A 25,403-nucleotide genomic window follows, 5' to 3' on the forward strand; every position below is an offset into this window, starting at 1 on the left:
CTAAATTAAACACATACTACTCAGGCAGCAACTTTCTTACAATGACACAGGTTCAGGGGATGCAAACTAGTATTTGCTTTCATTTATGTAAAAGGTTTTTCTGCTACTTCTTAAATAGACACAGCTAAAGGCAATTTAAATAAACTGTCCGTTCGTCTCCAGGTTCATTACTGGGGAGAGGAGAAGGTTTAAAAACAAGAATGGCATTTTAAGACAGTAGTTCTTGGTCTGCAGTGAACTTGAGGGTCTGGGAATTTCTCTAAGGACCCACCCTGGCTCCATAATTTAAATTTTATTAAAATAAAGGCATCATTTACAGGAACAAAGATTTCACTAGGTACTCTGAAAATACAGTCAAACCTGTGTGATTCTACAGTAGCTCTAAGTATCTCTCTAAAACACTGAAGTACCACTTGAAAATCTCCTCAGAACAAATACAGCAACACTTAGAAAGTACAATTTGCCTTCAAAGTTAAGTACAGTATAAGTCTCTTGACTTGGTTCTTAAGTTTGTTGACTCAACATAGGGACAGGTAAGTGTTCTACAGAATCAACACACCACTGACCCAGTGAAATATTTTGTCCTAATTGTTCCATGAAGTAAGGGAAATTGAAGCAGACTAAGTTACACTGTTTAAGGCCAACAAAGGGAAGCCTCACCATAAATAAAATGAAAAGTATCTTCAGCCTCATGTTTTAATGGTATACCATTCCTTCAAGTAAATCAGTAGGCAAAATTAATCTCACAAATTTCATCATCAGTACTTCAGGTTTTTCCAACCACCCTTCTACAGTCATGTGTGTCGCTGTACAGAAGAAGCAAATCATTCCAGCTTGGTGCTGAAATCCATGCAATCTCAGGAAATCCTGACAAAATCCCCTCTTTTTTAAAAAAACTTCATTTGCACAAAAATATTTCAAAGCACTGTTTAAAATAGAATAAAGTATGTACAGGTATGAAGACTCTTTTTATAAGTGTCAACATTTACCTTACAGATCCTTTTACGTAACCAGCTTCAAAACAACTCTGAAATTTAACTACTCCTATCCTTCCTTACCCTCTTTGAAAGAGCAGAAGTAATTATTTTTTGTGTTTTCATTCAAAAATACAACATTTTCTAGTCTATTTTAAGGGCAGCGCAATATTTCTGAAGGTCTGAAGGCTTTGGGGGAGACTTTTTTTTTTTAAATATACTCACCTCTTCCCCCCAGTCTCCTGAAGACAGTGCAGTATTAAGCCATGGGAAAAATGACAACCTGAATAATCAAAACTCTGGTCCCTAAATATTAACTCTCCAGTAATCTCAAGTCCAGCATTTGCACCTACAACTAAACCAGAATGCGCAATTTTCTGCACCAGTTTGAATTTCTACTAGAAACTGGACATCAAGCCAAGAAAAAAAGAGCAACTTGGTAATCCTAAAACCACCTATAAAAACCCTTCTGAAAACAGCAGTAATATTTCCTTTTTGCCGGTATCACTGCAAAAGAGGAGATGAAGGATTAAACAACTCCAGAGCAAGCCAGTGTGTCAGGCTTGCTCACTCTTTCCCATCAGACCCCTAATGACTGGGGACAGCAGTGTCTCAGCTGAGGACAGTTTGAGCTTGGCTGTGCTGCCATGTTCATGCTACAATAATGTATACAGCACTTCAGTCATTAGCTCAAGAATTTTTCGAAGTGTAACCTTATGGTTTTTTTGGCTTATCAAAGTGTACTGCTTTATCCTGAAGTGCCAGACCAGAAATCAGAAGCTGACTGTTGAGCGTATGAGGCATCCAGCAGTGATGACTGTGCTGCAACCTGAAGTCATTGTACTGAACAGCAGATGTCTGGGTGCCCTCACTACATTTTTGGATACTCCTGATGCTCCTCAGTGTACATACCTGTCCATCAGGAGTATTACCAATCTGCCACATAACCACACCAAAAGAGAATCAGGAAGGACTTCAAAAGATCATCTGGTCCAACCTCTCATGGGAAAGGGAGCCAACATGAGATTATTCAGCACACTGTCCCTCCACCTCTTGAAAATATCCAGCAATGGGGGCATTGTTCCAGGGATTGCTTGACCACCAAATTGAGTGTTTTCAAAATAGTCACTTTTAAAATTATTTTACCTTACAGCCCTGAGAATTCCAGCAGAGATCAAGCAAGTGCTTAAAAGAATGACAGCCTTTATCCTAACAATGCTTCCATTTAAGACAGCAGGTAGACCTTAGCTAGGCTGGCACACTAGCAGTCTAGAGCTCCTCCTGCTGCAAGAATTTCCATGCTGAAACCAAAGCAGCCTCAAATGACAAACTACAGTCCTACTGTGACTGCATTGCAACATCTAATCAAAGCTGCCAGCTTTACTGGCACAAAACTGAAAACCTGCTGCAACAATAACCTGATCTGTTAATTCTGGGCATAACAGCACCAGATCTTTAAACCAGAAAGTACTCAACAAATATACATTGTACTTGCTAAAGATTTCTATAAGCCTTATGCAAATATTTCACAATGTATGAAAAGACTAAAGATAATTATATTTGAACCATTATCACGAAGTCAATACCTACTACTACTGTTCCATGGTATCTTTCAAAAAAGCTTTCACTAATTAAGGTTTCAAAAAATAGTCAAAAATCTAAGAAGATATGCACACTTTCAGGCTGGATAAGCATATAAAATATATAATGAAATATATCAATAAAACTACCCCCAAATACCAAGTTCTAATTTTGCATTTGCCATTTTAATTACACAGCATAAATAAAATAATAGTCTCAAACCCTAGGAACACAATCCAGTGTTGACTTTGAATAACACTTCGACTATCCTGCAAATTAAAATCCGCTTTTTAAGCTATGACAAATATTTTTTTTAGAATAACAAAGGGTCTTAATACAGTACAAATCTTCTCTATTTCTTCTCTAGACCCCACTTTTCTACACCAGTCAACATTTTTAAAAACTACTTGTACCAAAAATGCTTTTACACATTTGTGTAAAGAGACAACAAAAATTGAACATTTGTTCCTGAAACATTCTAGACAAATGTTAAAGCTGTATTTGGAGCACATATTGCAATTCTCATTATCCAGGATACACTCATTTTCCATCTCAGAACAAAGAGGGAGGATTTTGATATACTTATTCCATAACTGTGCTTATCAACAAGTAATTTTTACTTTTGGGAGACAGAAGCACACTGAAACTTTGGCCAACCATACCACTGTGTCATCCTCCTGAATGGTTAAGGTAACACAATGTGAGGACTTGTATAGGGAAAACCTAAATGAGAAACTAAAAACAATGCTATGAAGATTTAAGGAAAAGTTTACTTATGTTTTTTCATACACTTATACCAAATCAAGTTACTCTACAAGTCCCTTTTTAAGTAGCCAGCACACAGAAGCTTTCTACTTTAGAAGGATCATGTAGTGAACTTTATCAATCTGCCACTCCAAGAAACATCATAGACCACAAAAGCATTTTTCCTCCACACAGATTTGAGTGGTTCCAATAAATGTTTGTTGTGAAACAGATTTAAACAAGCCAGTGCAAATAACATATGTTCAATTTCATTGTGATTCATTTTGGCTCCTTTCATGCAGGAAAAACAAGCATCTGTACACTTTTAGCTTAAAACAGACAGTCACATGGAATTTATACTGTGCTCATTAATCTCTTTCCACCTGCATTTAAATCTCTGAAATTACTTTATTCTTCAAACAACTGTACTGGTATGGCTTGTTTTTTCCATTCACTCCAGACAATATATAAGCCTGGACACTCACTGCTCACAGAAAAACTCACATTTTCAGCATTTTCCTGACCCTGCTTTGGCACAGCCACAAACCATTCCACTTTTTCCTTTCACTGGAACCCTTCTCAATATCTAATTTTTAAATGGATCAATTGTCAGCACTGAAAACAGCATTATTGTTATTGTTATTCCCCTTGAGAATACCACTTAATAGGCTTATGCAAATCATGTACCTTTTATTTACTGCCCTAGACAAACCTAAAGGGAACAGGTTGTCAGTAATAGCTTTGTTCCCCAGTAACACGCTCAGCCCACTCCTTAGGGGTGTCTGAATGCTGCACTTAGATTGTCATTCAAGGAATAATAAATGATCTCTTGGGACATATTGCCAAGACAAGTATAGTCATGGAGTCTTCATAAACTACAAAATTACAAACTCAATTATTTCCTAAAAATCTGAACAAGCAAAGTGCTTTAAAACTTTTGGGTTATTTGAAGTACATCTTCACATTCAAGTGAATGCAAGGAAATGCACCCATAGCTGCTTCAAGCTGGCTGCTACCACAGCCATTGAGAAGCACTTCTGAAGTGAGAATAATCACACTTATGGTATCATTGCATTTAGATATCGCCTTTAAACTTCCCTGTTTCAGATGCAAGTACCAATTCTATTTCAAAATCATGGGGTACAGGTCAAATGAGCTGAACAACGCTAAGATGCAAGTTCATGCACCAAGAATAAACTCCTTCTGAGAAAGTCCTGAGTCCTTTTTGGGCAGTTCAGAGAGAAAGAGAGAGGAGCTTTCAAATTTCAAGCTACTCATGAGCATACTTTGTTTGACTGATAAAGATTCTAGCAAAAGTCAGTGCGCACATGCAGCAGTCTGTCAGCCTCACCATTTAAGCACATAAAATCAGACTGGTTTTCCAATTTATGAGTATTCCAGTTGCCAAGACCAAGGTATTATTTTTATTTGTTATATAAGTTGTAGTACTGCAGCCTTTGTCACAGACCTGATTTATGAACCTGACTTATAGAACCACAGGAATCATTTAGGTTGGAAAAGACCTCGAACGTTGAGTACAACTATTAACCCAGTACTGCCAAATCCACCACTAAACCATGTTCCCAGATGCCACATGAAGACGTCTGTTAAATACCTCCATGGATGGTGACTCCATCATTTCCTTGAGCAGCCTGTTCCAATGCTTAACAATCCTTTCCAGGAAGAAATTTTTCCCAAATATCTAATCTAAACCCACCCTCTTTCACTTTGAATCCATTCTCCCTTGTCCTGTTGCTACATGCTCTTGTAAATAGTCTCTCTCCAGCCTTCTCATAGCCCCCCCCTTAGATACTGGAAGGCCACAGTTAGAGCACCCCATGCCTTCTCTTCTCCAAGCTCAGCAAACCCAGTTCTCTCAACCTTTCTTCACAGGAAAGGTGCTTTATCCCTCTAATCATCTGTGAATGCACTCAGAGAAACACCATATATTATATACTTTGCAAAAGGGCCAGAAGGATTTGCTGACCTGCTCTAGGCCATGCAGAAAGGCCTCTAACATTTCTTAATGCAAATTTTCTTTCTCAACCAGTTTTCTTTTTTTCACCTCTGTGTCTATCCAAAAAAACTCATCCACCTTAACCCGTGTACTGCAATGCCTTTAAAAATACTGAAAAAATTAATAACCTGTTTTGTAGCTTCAAGAACTGACTGGCTCATCTCCCAAAAACCACACTTACTCAGTGCAGCACTTGGATGCACTCAGTTTGCCAATACCTGTGAGGAGAGTAAGGGATGATGCTGTTGTCTCAGTGTTTCCTCATTCTGTGATGAATAACCATTTAAAAAAAAAAATATTTTATGCACCCTTCCCCCCCACCCCCAGCCCAGACATTATCAAAAATTGTGTCTACAGTTGTCTACAGCTTGTCACTCTGCCTACAGCAGTCAGCTGTCAAATCCAGGTCTGGGACAGCTGGCACATTACAGTGACTACACAGCTGGGATTAGCAACACTTCTCGATTTGAAGCTCAAGAGGGAGTTCTTGGATAGGGCTTTGTTTTTGTTGTTGTTTGTTTGTTCGAAGACTCTTTCAACTAAAGTTTCAAGTGCTCTCATGAACAACCCATCTATTAGAAGAACCTAATTAGTCTAGACCCAATATTTAGAAGTGATGTCTGCTGTGTATGTAGCTAGCCACCAAAGCTTTCCAATACAAGCACAACCCACTCAGATCTTAGAATTCATTTTTTCATTAACAATTTGGGGGGTTGCCAACTCCATATTAAAAGTGACAGATGTTCATAAAGTAATGTCTAACAACTGCAGCAGCTTTCTGATAAAACAGAAAGTAGGTTTTCACTGGCTTAACTTCCATTAGCATAGCCAACACGAAGTAAGGAATACAATAAAAAGGTGAAGTATTAACAATTCACACATTTTAAATTAGCTCATGTCCTAAAGAACTAAAGAATTTTAATTGCCACTGGTAAGCTCCCCTTTCTCTTTGAATATCAGTGTGGTTTTGCCTTCTCTCTTGAAGTCTATTATCCCTACATACTTTTTTGGTTTTTAATATCATTACTGTATATGCCTTTTTGTTGAGCAATACCTTCTCTGAAATTTGCACAGAACAAAACAAAACAAAAAAACTCAAATCCCTTCCCTCCCTGTGAGCAATTAGAGCCAATGCTTAGCAGCAGTTAGGTGACTTCTGCTGTTGTTGGCACACAGTGGACATTTGCAGAAGGTCCAGCTACTAACCATAACCACACACACAAAAGGAAGTCACGTTGGTTGAATGACCCAAAAAAGGATGACTTGGATTTCTTCAAGTCTAGCTACTCACTACTACATACAGCCATATCCTCCACTTCTTGATGTACACCTGAAGGTGGATTGCTTATGTTACAATAATTCCTGCAGAGTGGTTCAAGAACTCCTACCACTGTTCAGAATGAATAGGAAACCTTCGCATTCAGCCTTGCTTATGTATAAAAATTAGCTCAATATGGTATCAACTCACTTTCTTTCCTGAAAAGCTGATGGTGAGCATTCAGACTAAATACAAGATTGGCAAAATCCAGCATGTTAATTTTTTTATATTTTATATTATTTATGTATTTTTCTGCACAAAGAAGACTGGTGAGAAATTCTCTCTCCCATGTCATCCAATTCCTGCATGTGTGACACCGTCAGCACTAACAAAAACAATAAAAAGGAAGTATGAGAGAAGGGAACACAAAGTGAGGCACAGCTCATGTACAAAAATAATTTTATTCTATAACCATCAACAAGAGCAGTTTAGGGCTATCAATCAGCCCCTTGTCTGAACATAGGGGAACAGCAGAACTTTGTCCCAGGAGAGTGAATCCCAGTCATAAGTCATTGATACAGGCAGGACAGAGATATTTCAGAGAACTCCAAAGATAAAACCTAAAGCTTTTCCTTGTTATATACAAAAATAGTAAATAAAAAAGGTAAGTTTAAAAAGCCTGAATGCGCTGTTCAAACTCACATTATAGGTTACCATGAGACCTAAGCTTTCACCTTCAACAGTTTCCTGTCATTTTGCAAATGCAAAGACCCAGCTCACAAATACCAGACAAAGTACACAGAACTGCTCAATGAATTTTAAGTAACCTATGTGTAAACAAAAAAAAAATTAGTTTTACACAGCACAGAAATTGAGCTCATAGAATTTGTTCAGAGTAAACAAACCAAATAGAGGAAACAAACAAGTTACAAGCTTTATAGTTAGAAATAACCTGGTTTCTCCCATCACCTTAAATGTCCTTAACCACTATATAAGCTCTCATGACTGAAGAACTTGAGTCATCATACATTAATATCATCATGCTCAAACACAGAGCTATACTTGTGAAAAACTTCAAGTCACCCCTATCTTAACAACTGGTTTGTTCTTATGTTGAGCCACCTCATTAAATATTCTCAAGGTAAAACCCTAGCCAGTGACATCTACAAAGGCAGTATTGAGCTCTGAGAGCTTTGCACCTCTTTCTAAACGTATTTACAGCTTTCAGCAACATATGGCACTTTTTGTGTGAATCACAAATGCCTGCCCACCACATTTCAAGAAGGATGAAATTCTAAGGGAATTGATGAAAAGTGTAAGGGAATTATGAATATGAAGTTTGGGTTCATTCCTGAAACAGATTTAGTAGTTTTGGCTTTCGGAAATTAAATACTATTTCACTAATTTTGCGGCAACATTTTTAGCCTAGTGTGCTGCTTTTGACTTGAGTAGAATTAATTTTTTCAACAGTAGGTAGTATGGAGTTATTTTCTGGATTTGTACTGGTAACGATTTTGGTAACACAGGGATGTTTTAGTTACAGCTGAGCACAGTTTGCACACTGTGCAGAGTTAAGGCCCTTCCTGCCTCTCACCCCACCCCACCCATGAGTGGGTTGGAAGTGCACAAGGAGTTGGGAGGGGAAACAGCCAGGACAGCTGACCCCAAGTGACCAACAACATATTGCAGACCAGACAGCATCGTGTTCAGCACATAAAGCTGAGGGACCAAGAAGGAAGAGGGGACATTTGCAGTGATGGTCTTTGTCTTCCCAAGTCACTGGTATGCACTGTGGAGCCCCGCTCTCCTGGAGATGCCTAAACACCTGCCTGCCCGTGGGGAGTGGCAAATGAATTCCTTGGTTTGCTTTACTTGCAAGCACAGCTTTACCTGTTAAACTATCTTCTATCTCAACACAGGAGGTTTTTCCACTTTTACTCTTCTGATTTTCTTCCCTATTCCACCAAGGTGGAGGGAGCAAATAGCTATGAGGCATTTAGTTGCCAGCAGGGGTTAAACCATAAAGTAAATAACTCAGTTTTAAAAGCCAGCATAGTTAATACAAGCATTAACCTCCCAAATATGTACTGAACATGCATATGAATTTATATTTATATCTTGCTAAAAATACTTTCATGTAGATTTGAGCCTTCCTGCTGCAAAAATGAGAACAAATTTAGTTGGGAGTATATCTTTTAGAAGCACTGCATTGCTCAGATGATTAACTGGAAAGAAGAGCTAATGATTCTTTAGTTGTAAAATCTTTAGACAGAGTTATATGTGCAAAAAAATTGGATTTGCCCATTTTTTTTATTTCACCTAGCTTCCTTATTACCTTCAGACTTGAGAGAGAGGAAGCAGCAGTACAAGTACTATTCCTCCATTTTAAATACTTAACTCCTTGCCATTAATGCCCCTTCATCTCCCTGCGTGCTCAGAGTTACCACATAATCCATTAGGAATTAGGTAACAAAGCCACCTCCCCAGGAGAGAAGGAACGCTGCAGCATTTTGTTCCTGAAAAAAGCTAAAGCAGCAGAGCAAGATGAGATACGAGGAAACAGAGATGTCTCCTGTCAGGGTAGCTGGACCCCTTTAGTGCCAGAGGCCAGTTTCAGCCCTTACAGCCAAGCCCTGAGGCAGCAGCCGTGAGTCCCTGGGCAAAGCCCCAGCCCTGCCACTGGAGCCTCTCGCTGCAGCAGGAGCCTGCAGCCAGGAGAGCACAGCCCCTGCAGCCCATCCCCCCCTGCCTCCCACCACTGGCTGCATCAACTTGGTAGCCAGCATCTTGCACTAGCAGGTAACGTGCCCTTTTCTAGAGTCCCTCCTAAGGCCCAGAGAGGCAGAAAATCATAATGTAAAATAAAATCTCATATACGATGTACTTCACATCCTTCCTTCAAGAAAATATCTGAGGAATTGCCTGGCTCTGTAGATACTACAGTCCAGAAGTTCCAATACCAGAGACTATAATGTGAGGCAAAGGAAATCAGAGATGCCTGAACTGACACATAGGCAAGGAATTCATCTAGCTGAAGACCCACAGAAACAGGACATGTGCAATCAGTTTTCAACTACATCAGCTACCTCCTATCCCAATACCAGCACAGTGTGGATGCCAAGACAGCTCTATCCATTTCAGAGACCACAGCACTCATACTACATTAAGTTGAGCATGTAACAACAGCATAATTTGAAAGACATTTTAACTATTATTTCACTAATTAAAGAAAAAAATGAAAACAACATGCCAACGCTTACATTTCAATGAGATGCTCACACTTGATTAAAGACTCAAGCTAAAATTACATTCTAATTCTCCGATGTTTTTCCACTAGAAGAATTTAATGTTTCTCATACCACTGGTTAGTCTCTTTTTGATTTACCCAGTAAATATTCCATTATAATCGTCTTGGTTTTAATCACTAGCAGCTATTCTACATTACATCATTACATGTTTTAAAAGAGTATATTATTGCTCGTGTTTCAAAAGTGTTCAAAGGAAAAATAAAATATGAATATTCTTCTCCAAGCGTAAAAGATTAGCAGTAACAGAGAAATTTCAAGATTGATTATCTTCAAGGATCCAATGAAAAATTAATCTGTACTAAAAAGAATAAAATACTTCTTGAAAATGCAGAGAAGTCAAAGTAATTTATGTTTCAAATTTCCCATGTTAAAAAGGGATTGTGAAAGTAGAGAACAAAATTGTTAACAAAATTGTTTCACATAGACTGTGAAAGAGAAAGAACAAAACAGGTTAATGAAAACATAACATTTCCTTGGCTTACAGTAAATGCTGATCTTGCAACCAAAGAGAGAAAAATTACCTGCAGATGTGGTACATAAAACTTTTCTCTTTCTTTTAAGGCTGGCCTTCTTAAGATAATTATAATACTTGAACCAACAAGAATCAGAAATCTGACTCAAGTTCACTCAGTCAAAACATAAAACCTTCAACTTCCACACTGTCCTTTCCACACCTAAGGAACTATGGGAGGCCTTCCAAATTACTTTTGCTAACATTCAGCAATAAATTGTCCATAAGCTAGAAGCTGTCTTAATTTGCATTTGCACACTGCATTTTCAATTTATATCATGTCATTCACCTCCCCCATAACATTATCACATTTTCTTCTCACATTCTTCTCTGTGCTAAAATAAAGTCTCTCTTGCAGGCCAAAGGAATATTTGCTAGAATATCTTTATTCTCTGCTGCCCCTGTTGTACTTATTCCTCAATCCTATATCCACCTCTTCAATACAACATGAACAAATGAGTAAAACCACTGGAAAAAGTAATTAGTTGTGGTGGATTTTTAACCTCTTAATCTCTCCAGATCTAAAAACTATGCCTTTTGAAAGGTACACTTACGCAAAATTCAATTTTTGTATTCAATACAGGAGTTATTGATTAACACAATACAGTTATAATATCCAGAGAAGTCAGACCAGATGACCACTTCCCTTTACATCTATAAAATGCAAGTACAGCACTAAAATGCTGTAGAAAAAGAAACCACATATTAGAATAGTCAATATTCAAAACTGCAGTAGTGACTAACACACTAACATATATTCAAATATCACTTCAAAAGAGTTGGTATAAGCTGTAATGAAACATGAAGTTAAGAGAGACAAGAACTTGCACACAGTGTCCTGTCAAGTCCTAACCAATGGTCAGGTTCTAAAGACGCCTCATGAATTTGCCACACCCCTACAAAACTACTGCCTTTCAACTCATGTTTCTCACTTTATTCTCATCTCTCCCTTCAAACCCCTCTTGCCATTAGTCCAAATAGCTTCTGTGACAGCTACGTACAAAGCTTTCCTTCACAATGTGCCTCCATCCTCAAACACTGTTTCTAAACTGGTTTAAGAGCTACATGTGCTAGAAACTCCCACTCAAAATTTCTTTCCCAAAGCTGGAGATGAGTATTTCTTTTCAGTCCACTGATCAAAATACACTTTGCATCAACACTCATTAACCTACCACAGCCTATCATTGATAGCACTTTCTTATTCTTGCTACTGGTCCTTATTTTCCTGTTATCACATCGTTCTGGCATATATCACACATTTAAGTGTATTCCTGGTGGTACACTAATTTTTAAAAAGTTTCATCTTTTTGTGACCAACATAAAAGTACATAAAACATAAAAATAAATTTAAGAACAAGAACCTATTTGTACTTTTCAGACAACATTGTTGGGAAAACTATTGGCACAACAGTTAGAGATAGTTACAAATTACTTTAGTCCATAGCTGTTAAACAACAACTAAAATTTCTAGTATTTTATCTGAGATTGTAACATTCTTTCACAAATGCCAATTAAAACACCATGAAAACAATGACTCAAAATTTTAACTTTATATGCTTCTCATCTACGTGTCAAGTGAGTCTCAAATTTTAACCTGAAGAGGAAACCTCAAGAAACAGGACATGAGAAAACACAGTGAAGACTTGTCTTGCAAACACATTACTCATATGTAACCAGGGTACCTAAACTCTCATGGAACTCCTTGGAAGTTGCTCTCTTCCCATGTTCAATCTCACACCAAGCAGACATCACAGGAAATGATAGCAACAGTTCACACAGAGTTCTTTAGCAGAAATTATATGACTCTAGGTCAGCAGGCTATTTTCAAAATATGCGAACTGAGGAATTACCCATTTCTGCAAGCCCTCATCAGTGAGTTCCTGCGCTTGCAATGTAAGAATCCAGCAGAACATGTGCTTATTGCTTTACAAGCACCTAAATAGCTATGGCTGAAGTGTGTTTTGGTATTCAGTGCATCTCAATGCAAACAAGCCTCAGATGCAGCTGATAATATACATTTTAGTATTATCAGCTTGTTCTTCTCTTCCCTTCCATTTAAAAAGACAACAACTTGAGACTTACACTGGGATTTGTGACCTCACCAGAAGGATCCCTGCTTTGCATTAATGCAATCTGAAGTAGCCAAATGCAAGAATATCACCCAGAAGTACAGACACAAAACTCAGACTAGAATTGTATGGGTTTACAGGTGAGGAATAGTGACTGCAAAAACAATATTTTTCCCAGAAGTAAGAGGTATATGCATTACATGTATATGCATACAGACCTATGGAGAAAGAAATACATACTGTCCTTTTATGCTCTGCAAGATGTGGTCTCTGTTGCAAAGCTGGTGGAAAGCTGCTACCACACAGCTGGTGTTTTGTGACTCTCCTGCTCTGACTCAGGTAAGAGTAAGCAAAACCAAAACATCAACTAATATTAATTTTTTTTAATGTGGAGATTATGGAAACAGGAAAGGCACTTTCAGCAACTCCAGTTAAAAATTAATGTTGTCAGTACTAACTACTACTTTAAATGGGTATTGTCTTGTGTTCCCTTCACAAAGAACTCATAGCAAGATCTGCACTACACAAGTACCTAAAACACACTCCTCATCTACTCTTGCTAGCAGGTAAAACTAATTTCAAAAACCACAACACTAGGGGTTTCATGGCTTGACATTAGTTTTTTTTCCTCCAGTGGCCCACATGAACTGCCTCTTTGCAAGAAGCGTAGTCAATATTACCACAGAAAAATACCATGAAAGACAGTTTTAAGAAATGGTTTGTGGTCTTGGTCACATATGGGACAAATCCAAGGGAAATTATACCGCCATTTAGCCTCTCAAAAAGCTACCTGTGTCATTTTGTTTTCCTGTTCAAGGGTACCCATCTATATGCTTTTCTGAGGGATTTACTAATGCACCTCATTTTCTTCAGGCATGTTTGCCAGCCATCTCTCTTTTCAAGCACAACCCTATTACTTCACAGAGGTCCATACAGAACATATGGGCCACAAAGAGCAGGCAAAGCAGTTTATCTTGATCCAGTGAGTATCTGCTAGATGAAGATTTCTGGCAAGAGAAACAAACACACACATAGCTCAGGCAAAGGAGAGAAACCACACTGCATTGAAATACATGCAAAACTACCACAGGAGCAGTGAGTTAATGAAGAATGAGAAGACCTCTAAGACTTCCCCACCAGGCTAGCCCAAAGACATTTATACTTAATTTGTTTCTTACTGAAATAAAGCTAGAGGCTGCCGTCTTAATTGGTTTAATCTCCTTTCACTCATTCAAAGTAATGCACCTCTCAGAGAATTTTATCCCCAGAGGATACAGCTGTTGCTTTACCCAAGATGGGGAGCAGAGAGACCAGGCTGCAGAAGGTGAGACGCCGTCCCACTTGGGAAGCCAACAGTACAATTCCTCACAGCTGGGGCAAACCACAAGCTCATGGAAACATAGAATACCTGCTCCATGCAACCAAGCAGACTTCCTAGCTCCTGGTCAGTCAGCAGGTTGCTATTCCAAAACAGCATACACATCTTCCCCTTTTAAAACAGCCATTAAATTACAATCTGCAGAGTGTTAGTGATACTGTAATGAATTACCCCAGGACTCACTTTGGTTAATAGCTGATGAATCACCACCCAAAAATTTTATTTTCCAACTATCAAACAATTCCATCTGAAAATTACACAGTTCAGACGTGAATTTAGAAATGTGACTCAAAATATTGTGTAAAATGTGCATGGGTAGTTTGTTAAGCAATGCTTACAGTAGCATATGTCTGTATCAGAGAAGCCACTATACAATAAAGAATAATTCTCAAAATTTTAACTTTGCTGACAGAAAGTCAGAAGACTCCAGATACATACTTGATAGTCGGTCTGCATTACTACTATTTCAGGAAGCAGCATTTCCTTTAAAAATTAGTGGCTTATAATTTCTAGTACTATTTGACCATTTAAGCATTCAACTTCCAGAACACTTATCAAAAATTATGTCATAGTTATAAATATTTCCAATGCTATCACTCAGCAACCATTCAGGGACTAATGATTTTAAAGGAAACTTGTGACATTTTAATAACTTTTTTTTAATTACAAATCCTATGGATTCAGAGAATATTGATTAAACCTAGGTAGATTTAATGCAAAGTATTTTGCTCATTCACCCTTATCTATGAAACTGCTGCAATATATTGAACAAGGCTATAAATCATCAATAAAGAACCATTAAAACTGGGGGTATTACTGCAGGCTTGAGTAACCTACTAGAAGTATTAAATTAGTAATATTTTAGTGAATTATTTCAAGTCATACAAGTTGTACTCTAGTGTTTCTTGACATACAAGACCATGCATCTCTCTCAGTCATTTTGGATCTATTCAATTGAGAGATAAAGCACACATCTCATTTCAGCATGAATTTGCACCAGATGCTGAAACCTGAGCGTGTAAGTAATGAAATAGTAACAGTAATAGTCCAGAGTGCTCAGAGCACTCTATACAGCACAAATCATCAATAACCTGGAAAGACTACAGAATCACAGAATTTCCTGAGTTTGAAGGGACCCTCAAGGATTGGAGTCCAACTCCTGGCCCTCGACAGGACCCACACTGAGTACCTGAGAGCAGTCTTGAAACACTTCTTGAACTCTGCCAGGTTGATGCTGTGACCACTTCCCTGGGGAGCCTGTTCCAATGCCCAAACACCCTATGGGTGAAGAACCTTTCCCCAATAAGCAACCTAAGCCTCCCCTGAGACAGATTCAGGCCATTCACTGGTGACCAGAAGGAAGTGATCAGTGCCTGCCCCTCCTCTTCCCCTCACAAGGAAGCTGCAGACTGCAATGAGGTCTCCCTTCAGTCTCCTCCAGGATGAACAGACCAGGTGACCTCAGCTACACCTCATACAGCTTCTCCAGTCCCTTCATCATCTTTGTTGCCTTCCTTTCGACACTCTCCAATAGTTTAATGTCTTTTTTATACTGTGGCACCCAGAACTGCCCCCAGCACTGAGGTGAGGCTGTCCCAGCTCAGAGCAGAGCAGGACAATCCCCTCCCTTGCCCGGCTGTGATGCTGTGCCTGATGCCCCCCAGGACAGGGTTGGCCCTCCTGGCTGCCAGGGCACTGCTGCCTCATGTTCAACCTTCTGCCAACCAGGACCCCCAGGTCCCTTTGTGCAGCACTGCTCTCCTGCATCTCATCCCCCAGTACATCCAGGGCTGCCCCATCCCAGGTGCAGAATCCAGCACTTTCCCTTCTTGAACTTCATCTGGTTGGTGATTGCCCAGCCCTCTGATTTGTTGAGATCTCTCTGCACAGCCTCCCTGCCTTGGAGGGAGTAAGCAGCTCCTTCCAGTTTTGTGTCATCTGGGAACTTGCTTAGTATACCTTCCAGTCCAGGTTCAAAATTCACATAAGTTACGTTTCAAAGTACTTCAGTGAAGCTGACCACAGAAACACGCTGCTAAACAGCCTCCTCTCCTAAGGGCAGTAAATTATGTGGTACCTCAGCAGGTCCTGCAGAGGGAAGGCAACTTGTAAGGCTGCTTCAGGTGGCACATGGAATTAAGGAATTTAACTCATGGCTTCAGTAGCTGAAACAAAAGAGTGGCACTGCCTAGTTCAGAAGTGTGCTACAGCGGCTACTAACTTATCGACAGCCCTTACTCTAGATGGCAAGCAGTATATGTCAGCCAGCTGGAAAGCCACTGACAAATGAGTAACTCCCACCAGAGTCGGGGAAGCCTCTCCTGGCTCAAATCAGGCTCCTTTCAAATATCTTTAACATAAATGTTCAAAGCAGGTTTCCTACTCATCTACCATCTTTCCACACCTGATTCCTATTTACAAGAGTAACAAACACCAAGAGGACAGATTGTGGGCATCAAGTGTACCATTATTCACAGTGGTTCAAAAGTACCCCAACATGTCAAATTTTCCACAAAAGCAAAGCCCAGCACATGAGAATTATGTACTCCATAGCCAGGATACAGAAAGCTAGTATCTGTGACAAGGGCAGATATTATCAAATAAAATTTATAAGTATTCATTAAAACCCCATTAATCCAGGTTTTCAACATGATTAGCATATTTGGGATGACAGTCTTGAGCAGACATCCTTTGAGAGACATATAGCAGCCATGTGTTTCAAATACAGTTTACCAGTAACTCAGAGACTTCTAATTGTAGACTTTTTTTAATTAACCTAAACATCGCAGGGATTAGCACAAATACCTGGGAGTGCTGTCTTACAGGTACAGGAAACCTAAAAACTTACGGTGATTTTTTCATAAACTACAGAAGTTCTTAGTAAGCTGATAAAAATGCAATTGAAATGGAAATCTTTAGAGGGAAATTTGAAGATGTATGTGGAGCCAACAGAAGGCTGCCAAAGCAGCTAACCTGAGAAATCAATGAAGAAAGTCTAAATCAATGACTTACCTGCAGAGCTAGAGTTTAATGCAGGTAATGGGTTTTTATAAGGGACTGCCTGAAGAGTCTCTGTTGCACAGTTTAATCTAGCAAGCAAGTCATGAGTGTTCTACTCAAAAATAGTAGAGCCAGGAAAATGAACTTTTCTGCAAATCCAAAAAGTAAAAGTTGTCCAAGAACACAAGTAAATAGGTTTGGTCTGTCCTTTTTGTAGCTCACTGGAGTAATCCTGTGTAACAGGACTTTTTAAAACTACATAGAATGTAAAACTGGACATCATAAACATACTTAAAAAAACAGTTTTAGTTGTATTGAAGTTACTGAAATTGCTTTGAAAGAAAATGTAATTCCTTTAAAATTTTCTATTCACGTCATAGAATGTGTCCTATCATGGCTGCTCTGCATAAAGAGGCTTGAGGTACTGTCAGCAGGTTTTATCACCATTCAATTCATGGCTGATAATTTTTTCTGACACTGGAATCTTGAAGCACTTCAGCTAATATCTAAATGTAGGCCTAGTTCACTTGTATGCAAATATTTTGTTCTTCATATAAATTATTACTTGCTATAATTCAACTAGAAATACATAAACACTGGGCTGAGAACCTAAAGCACTTACATTCCTTAGGAAGCAGATTTTATGGTATGTAATGCATCACAGTGTTGACTTTTATTTAACTTACAAATAAGTAACTTCTCTATTTTCTCTGCCAGACACTCACTTTGCTACATGTCTCCAAGGAATAATACTCTCTTTAGAGCCAGCAGACTGCCCGGGGCAGCTTTCTTCTCCTGGACACAACACACTGCTACAGCAGGAGCAAAGCAGGCTACCCCCAAGGGAAATGCCACTACCAGAGCCAGACAGCTTGCTTCCTTGCTTCTTCCTTCCTTCGGGTATTTTTTTATCTTGCTGTCCCCTGAAAAGCTTCAAGGAGACAAAGTCAACTGTTTAAAATATATTAATATGAAAACATAGGAATAATATGTAGTAAGAGGTGGTGAGAAAAACGAGATGTTTCAAACCAAAAAGAGCAGCATATAAACATAAGAGTGGTGAAAAGTTCTCTCGTAACACTTCACATGAAGAAGGAAATCCCATTCAGAGAGAAAAGACAATATAAGAGAAGCAATCTAGATAAATCACATATCTGAAAATTAATTTTGATTTCTGTGGACTGTAACAGGCTTTCTTCTTGACATCACAGAAGAAAATTCCAGGGGACTATGTCCTCATTTTGGTGTATTTTAAATGATGTTTCCTTGATCTATATAATTTGCAAAGTCCACATTACAAAGAGCTAACACTCTTCTTGGTATAGAGTCACCCATCATTGCTAGTTAGGGAGATTTACCTTTGTCTCTTCTTTCCTGCTTTTATCAATATGTACATATCCTGGTCATAACATGTCAATTTACGGTGTTTATGTATTTGAGAAGACAATTTCACTGTATGTAATAATAATGGATTGCAAGTCAAGCCAGATAGCTCAGACAAAAACACAGCATATAAAATAATTTCCTTCTATTGCCACAATATTCAAACAGCATGCTCTTCAAGAGCCAGACTAACTCCAAGGAATCTGCAAGTACTATTCAAGGCAGCCCCCTCTATGCTTTTGCTTCTTACAGTGTTCCAAGCAGTGATTGTTAAATGAACTTGAGAAGTTTTAGGAGTCCATAAAACAAGGGATGGGGGAGCAGGGAGGAAGTCAGAGCAATCCTTAGAACGCAGTAATGTAGTATTTTCTGCACTAAAACAGAAAATTCAAGAGCAGAAGAGAAGTCAGACAGTATGCAGTATGTTTGACAAGTTGACTAAAATGAAAGTGTAAACAAAACTAAGAAAAAATATTATAGGTTTGATCTCAGTTCTCAAAATAAATAATGATAGAAGTTGAACAAGTACAGCCTTTGAACTGCCAAATGCAAAAAGCAATTTCATAAAATTAGCATTAGAAACGAAGTTTGTAACCAGGGAGTACTTACAGTCTTTGCAACATCAATACTGCTAATACTGTTAAATGCACTTTAAAAGAATAATTTCCACAATGCTAACACAACAGCTAAATACTGCCTATCTGCTAATGGCTCTATGCATATAGCTGACCTTCTTTTCATGCATAAGAAGACTACTTATCTAAATAAGTCCCATGAGTTAGACCACCAGCTAAAAATCCTGACATATCAAAGTAAAATTAATAAATGGAGCAGCCAGTTACTACCTCTTAAAAAAATGAGCTAGGAAGCTCATAATAAAATTGCACTATCTGCCAAGGTCTTCCACCTTATCCAAGGTTTCTCCTTTTATACAGCGATGCAGAAAAGAGGTTTTTCTTTCATATGTGTTGTCACAAAGTGACAGAGACAAAGTACACATGCAGCCAAGGGATACACTCCAAGAAAGGGAAAGAGTGAAATTGAGCCACAAGTAAAGCTGTTAGAAGATTAACACTGGATGGGTCACACTTTACACCATAACCTCTTCTACAGCTAGAATAGGTACCACACACATTCACCAAAAACAAACTTCTACAAAAATCCCACAAATCCCCTTCTAGTCCACCAGCAGTTTAAATAACCCTGCTCTTTTTGACCAGTTCTTTTCTCTTGGTACAAAGATGGATGAGCCAACCCCCCCTGTAACCAAAGGTTGGGGCACTACATCATCACAGAGGATACTCAGAGCCAGCCTAACACTTCCCCTTGCTCCTTCTTCCATTGGAGGGACTGGGATAGAGACAAGGACGAGGAAGTAATGGTGTCTCTCACTACAGCAATTCAAAAACTGAAACTAAACCTAATGTTTCCATTTACAAAAAATGTCCTGGCGCTCCATAATCACAGCAGGACTGCTCTGCTGTCGATGAGAAGCCTAAAGCAAGAATAGTGAAATTGCTCAATCAATTATACACATTAAAAGCATAAATGCAAACTGAATTCAATCTTTGTGGACATAATTAAAAGCCCACAATTAGATGACCACATACCAGTGTTTGCAAAGGACTCCTATCTTACTTAGCACACAGAACACATTTTCCAGAAAATCCTCCTAACTGATGCAGCTGAGTGTATGAACTCCATGTTCATATTCCTAGACTCTCTGCAGCCTTTCCTACTATTAATTAATGCACTGCCTTATCCTAGAAATGCAGCAAACTAGCTCCTGAGTCCTTCCTAGAAGGACACTTCAACACACAGCACCAGGAAAACTGCATTCACACTGCTCAGTGCTTCTCACACCCCAGAACAGTAATGCTTTAAATATGAACTGATCCATCTTAATGCAATAATAATCACTTCAGAACTTCTATCCAAGAAACTAAAGAACTGAAAAAAAAAAAAAAAAACAACTAAACTGCTGCACTTTATCAATTTTGTCTTAACATCCAGAAAATGAGGTGCTGAGTTATGTCAAATAAAAAATACACAATGCCCAAATCTTTTTATGTAATTTCTGCTATGTTGCATTTCTATAACAAAACTTTAGAAGTTAATATGTTTAGTGACAAAAACCTTTACCCTCTTATCCTTACTAAAATTAGAATCCTTACATTTAAAGCATTCCACAGTTTATCAGTACTTTTCACAGTATTATATGTTAATAAACTGATCACAATAAACATTAATCAAGTTAAGCAGAGTATGCTTTTGACTGCATTTTGACTTTCTAAAAATCACATATTTCATTACCGTAGGCATTTCTGCAGGAGTTTATTTAAATACAATTTAAGTTCTTAATGGCATAGATCTTGAAACTTTTCATTTTTTTGTTCTCAGCTGCTTAGTAGAGAAACTTAATATTTTGTTATTATGCCCCATGTACAGGAGCTTCTAAGTGATACAAGGTCTTCTGCACTTGCACACCAAACGTGAACTACATACATGAACTACTAACCCAAACAGCAGTTATTCCACTTTGCATCACAGAAAATAATGTCTGAACTGCCTGAACATAAACTAACCTATAAATGTTTAATGCTGGAAAACTCTTAAAAGGTTACCTAGTGTGGTTACAAATTACTTTCTAAATCACTTGTACTTTTCATATTTCAATTTTTTTCTGTTCATTTTCAAATTTCTTCTGTTCATTCTTTTACCTCAAACTTACCTTTACTATTTCCTGAACAAAACCTGCCAACATACTAAAAACAACATGAAATTGTCTATATTTCAGCATGCAAAATTGTAGGAGCAATAAGAAAGCCATGAGATAATCATTCTTTAAATAAGGCACAGATGTTTTACTCCAATTTGTTTTTAAAACACAAAGCTCTTTTCTACACTAATCTGAAATTTATGAATAAATATAAGCTACTACCAAGCAGTGGCCATGCCTGGGCAGAACTATTCAGGCTTAGAATAACAGGAACAGAAAGTTAACTCTGTTTCCACATTCCACAGATGAGATTGCAACCTGTGTCAGCCTCCTCACAGCGGAGAGGAGAGTGCAGGCAGCAGTCAGATTACTGTGCAACTGCTCCTCTTTGACAATGACAACTGATAAAACTAGTTCATACTTCACTATATACCAAAGGAAAGATGCTGCTTATTGATGCAGCTAGTAGGCTGATTAGCTTCAAGGTCATGGTAAGTGCCCTGTGTTGTTAAGTAACAGCCCAGAAAAAGAAAGATTTAAAGTATCAGTTGGAAAAATAAATACTCTGCTTAACAGGAGGCTCCCCTTGAATGCATCTAAGTTCAGAAGAACACCTTGCAAAACCAGATGGTTATTTTGCTTGTATCTTTTTACTAGAGAAATACAGTTGCTAGATAGCAAAGGATACACCAAAAAAAAAAAAAAAACAAAAAACCCCAATATGCACATACCAAATCAGCTTTACAGAAATTACAAAAAAAAAAATTAAAAAATCATCAAAATTCCCCTTACTGTAACACTGTCTTTAAAGATTAAAAGAAAAAAAATATTTCTCAGACCATCAAGGATAAAAAAAACAAAATTATAAAGCTACTTGACAAGGAAATGAAATATTTACATGAATACTTTCAATAAACCTTTATAACCATGCTTTACAAGAAACATGGCCACTTTCTCTCTTTGATACTGGCTCAATTCTTAATAGCAGTGGTCCTGTTGAAAGTAAAAGTCATTGTTTGAAGGTTACATTCTTGTAAAGATCATTCTGCTATGATTTCTGCTGGGAAGTGGCTCATCCTGTATTGCAATTCAGTTCCCAGTGCTATAAACTGTGGTTCAGCATCAAAATTACGACTGAAAGTGGCAGCTATTTAGTGACTTACAAGCAAATTAGGAAGAGATAAGAATTAAAACTGTCAAAACTTCCAAGGTTTTCGAGTCACATTATTCATAAATTAAAGAGAGTACAAGGATATTCGTTATGCAAGTAAAACTATGCTAACTGCATATAATGATAAAAGCTAAGTCACACCACTTATCTTTTGGGAGTGTTTATGACCTCTGATACATATGCACAACACGTCCAACTTCAAGCAAGTATTCTGCAAAGAGCAGAATTTCCTCTTTTCCTCTCCTCCTTCCTTGGAGCAAGTCCAATAAAAAAATATTAAGATTCATGAGCCTTACTATAAAGCACTTACCAGTGCTGGATTATCTTTAGCTTCCACACCAAAAACATCCCGTTGTTTCACTGTCAGCAAATCAAGACCTTCAGTATCATCTTCATCATCATCGTCATCATCTTCAAAGAACTGCATGGAGTCTGAGTTTGGTACCCTGTTAGGTACATGAATCTCTTTTTCCTCCTCCTCAGACAGCTCTTTCAACTCATCCTCAGACTCGCCACTTTCCTCAGCACTTCCACTGGAAGCAGAACATTCCTCAGTTTCTTTTCTTCTCTGCTTTTCCTTTGTTTTATTAACAGATGTTTCTCCACTGAAACTAGTTCCACATTTCTCCACTGTTTCCTCATTTACCAAGGTGAGGGTATTCTCATTTTGCTCTGTCTCCTCCAAGTGGTCTGTCCCATTGGCTGCCTCATTCACATACAGCTGCTTCTGAACTCTTTGAAGGAATCTCACACGAGGTGCCATTGCAAGACCAAGTGATCTAAAGCATGGAATAAACCAAATACATTTAAAAGGTAGATACACAAAATTCGACTAAATTAGAAGCCCTCGTTGATGGCTCAAGTGATTAAATTTCAGTTATGACCATTCATATTGATACATTTTGATCAACACATTTAGAAAAATCTAGCATGAAAAACACAAGGGAACATTGGAGGAGAACACAAGATGAAACAACTGAGAGCTCTCAATAACAATTACAAGCTGCCTAGGAAGGTAAGCAAAGAATGAAGCCGGTAACTTGTAGATAAGAGCCAATTAATTATTTACAATTCACAGTAAAACACGGTAGAAGAAACACCAATGTAATCTGATATTGCAAATGCATGGATTTCATGTCAAGGACTGAGGTAACACTGATCTGTCAAGTGTCCTTCACTATTGGGAGTACACCCAGAACATTATCCCCCCCAACTTCACAGTGACTGAGAGACCAGGAGAAAAATAAGGTATGCATGAATGACTAACTGCAGAAAAAGCTAGGGGAGAGACGTTTCTTCCTTAAAGGCAATTAATTTCACCTGCTTCCACCTCTCTACAGCAAGGTTTTATCTCCACAGCATATGTAACTAACAGTGCCAGCAAAACTATTATTTTACCCAGTTATTCATGACAGTTTGAAGTCATACTAATAAACATTACACGAAGGGGCAAAAATTGCAGAAAAAGCAAAAATCCTGTCTAGCAACAATACTGGAGAGCACTGCATGGGAACAGATACCCTGACTCCAACAGCCCATTTGACTTCAGTAAACTTTGTAACTATCCACTGTTATTACACCTGACCCTATCAAATCAAAATTAAAAAAAAATAAAAAATAAAAAGCAACTCTTTCAGAGTTCATGAGCCTCCTCATTAGGTGAGGGAACACTGGTACTGGTGCAAGAAACAGAGAACCCATGACACAGAACTGAAAGTAGTACCTGGTGGTTTTACACACACTTAACAAAAGAATAAAGGATTTAACCAACTGCAGTGTCTACAAATATACACAGGCATCCACACCTGTAGAAGATCAGCCACTTTCAATTCAAAACATGCATAGCTATACACTACCTCTCCTCTCAATGCTGTTCAAGTAGATAGCATAATTTCTTCTTTTCACTACACAGCCTCTGAAAGGAACCCAAGTTATAGTACAGGAGAAGTATCTAATCCATACTACCTGGCAGAAATGTCATTATAAACAGTCAATGAAGTACCCAAAAGATACTGAAGAGCAGCAAGAGTGCACTGTTGGCCCTAGAGAGCCTTGAAATTTTAATGGTAGCCAATGCAAAAGGGTAGTCAAAAGGAGTACCCTGCTTGAACAAATCCAATTTTAAACAAAAAAAAACCTCCAATTGTAACCACACCTGTGGTTAAACAGGGCAATTTTGGTACCAGCCACAGGTTAAAAGTAGACACAAACCCAAACAGCAATTCACACTGTTAGGATAAAGAACAAATCTTTCAACAGATAAAGTTTATTTTTACTGTAATTTTGGTTTAAAATTTTGGCTTAGTGTTTCTGATAATTCGGCACTGTTCTACATGCAATTAACAACAACAACAAAGCAAATAAAATTTTATGAAAAAGGCTCAAAGGAAGTTTTTATCCAGTGTATTTTGTACATTTACTGACAGTGCAAAGGATACCTCAACACCACTGGGAGCTGAAATTGGAGCAACTAGCAATCTTAAACTTGTTTTACTGTTTGACAGCAAACACTAATTACCTTTGCAATGAAATGATGTGTTAAAGTTTGGCCTATTGACTAACTGTAATGGAAATCACCAAACAGCAGATGTAATGCTTCACTGCAGCAGCTGGAAGCCATTCAAACCTGGAATTGGGCCTTAACACCAGGCACAGTGAAACACACATCAGGAGATTGCTGCATTCAATTTCTTCAGCAAAAGGATCAAAGTAGCAAAAATCAAGTCCTTTGCAAGAGAAACGATTTTTTGCTTTTCCAGATTTCACATTATTCTACATAAAGTATTGCTGTCAAGTGTTAACAAAGCAATGCAAGCTGCAGCAATACTGTATGGCAACTACACAATCAGTGTTCACTTCTCTTACTCAAGCAGACAGGTACAAGGTACACAGGGTTGAGAACTCTGGTTTTATCAGAGCTTTTCTTCTACACCTCCAGAGCTAGCATCAAAGATCAGGAATAGACTTGCACAGAAAAATCTGACATGGTGAAAAACTATTCTCTGTTCACCGAAAGTTACAAAACAGAAAGAGCGGCCCATGATGTGGACAAGACACCAGATTTTTTTTTCATTCAAGTATGAAATTCCACTTGCCAGTCTGCTGTACTGCACTGATGTCTTACTTTAATAATTGAATAAATTCAATTGTCAGTCTTGGAAATTTTTTCTACACTGCTTAGCAAGCCTACTGAAAAAGACCAGCACTCTCAGAATTCAAATTACTTCCAAAAGAATACAGACCTCAGGCAGAAGGTCAAATTTATTTGGTAAGACAGTAATAGTAGATAA

At 38.2% G+C, this 25,403-nt stretch overlaps 1 protein-coding gene across 1 annotated transcript in view; it reads right to left on the minus strand.

Moving 5' to 3' along the window:
- Nucleotides 1-25,403, minus strand: part of DDX10 (DEAD-box helicase 10) — a 158,604-nt gene that overhangs the window by 89,179 nt on the left and 44,022 nt on the right. Inside the window, exon 13 of the mRNA XM_088051434.1 lies at nt 22,424-22,892. Within this exon, the coding sequence (XP_087907560.1) occupies nt 22,424-22,892 (469 nt within the window). The remainder of the gene's footprint in view (nt 1-22,423; nt 22,893-25,403) is intronic.

Source organism: Pseudopodoces humilis, chromosome 2, assembly GCF_049639895.1.
Source record: "Pseudopodoces humilis isolate 2021_Gansu_Grassland_sample_001 chromosome 2, ASM4963989v1, whole genome shotgun sequence".
NCBI classification, from domain to species: Eukaryota; Metazoa; Chordata; class Aves; order Passeriformes; family Paridae; genus Pseudopodoces; species Pseudopodoces humilis.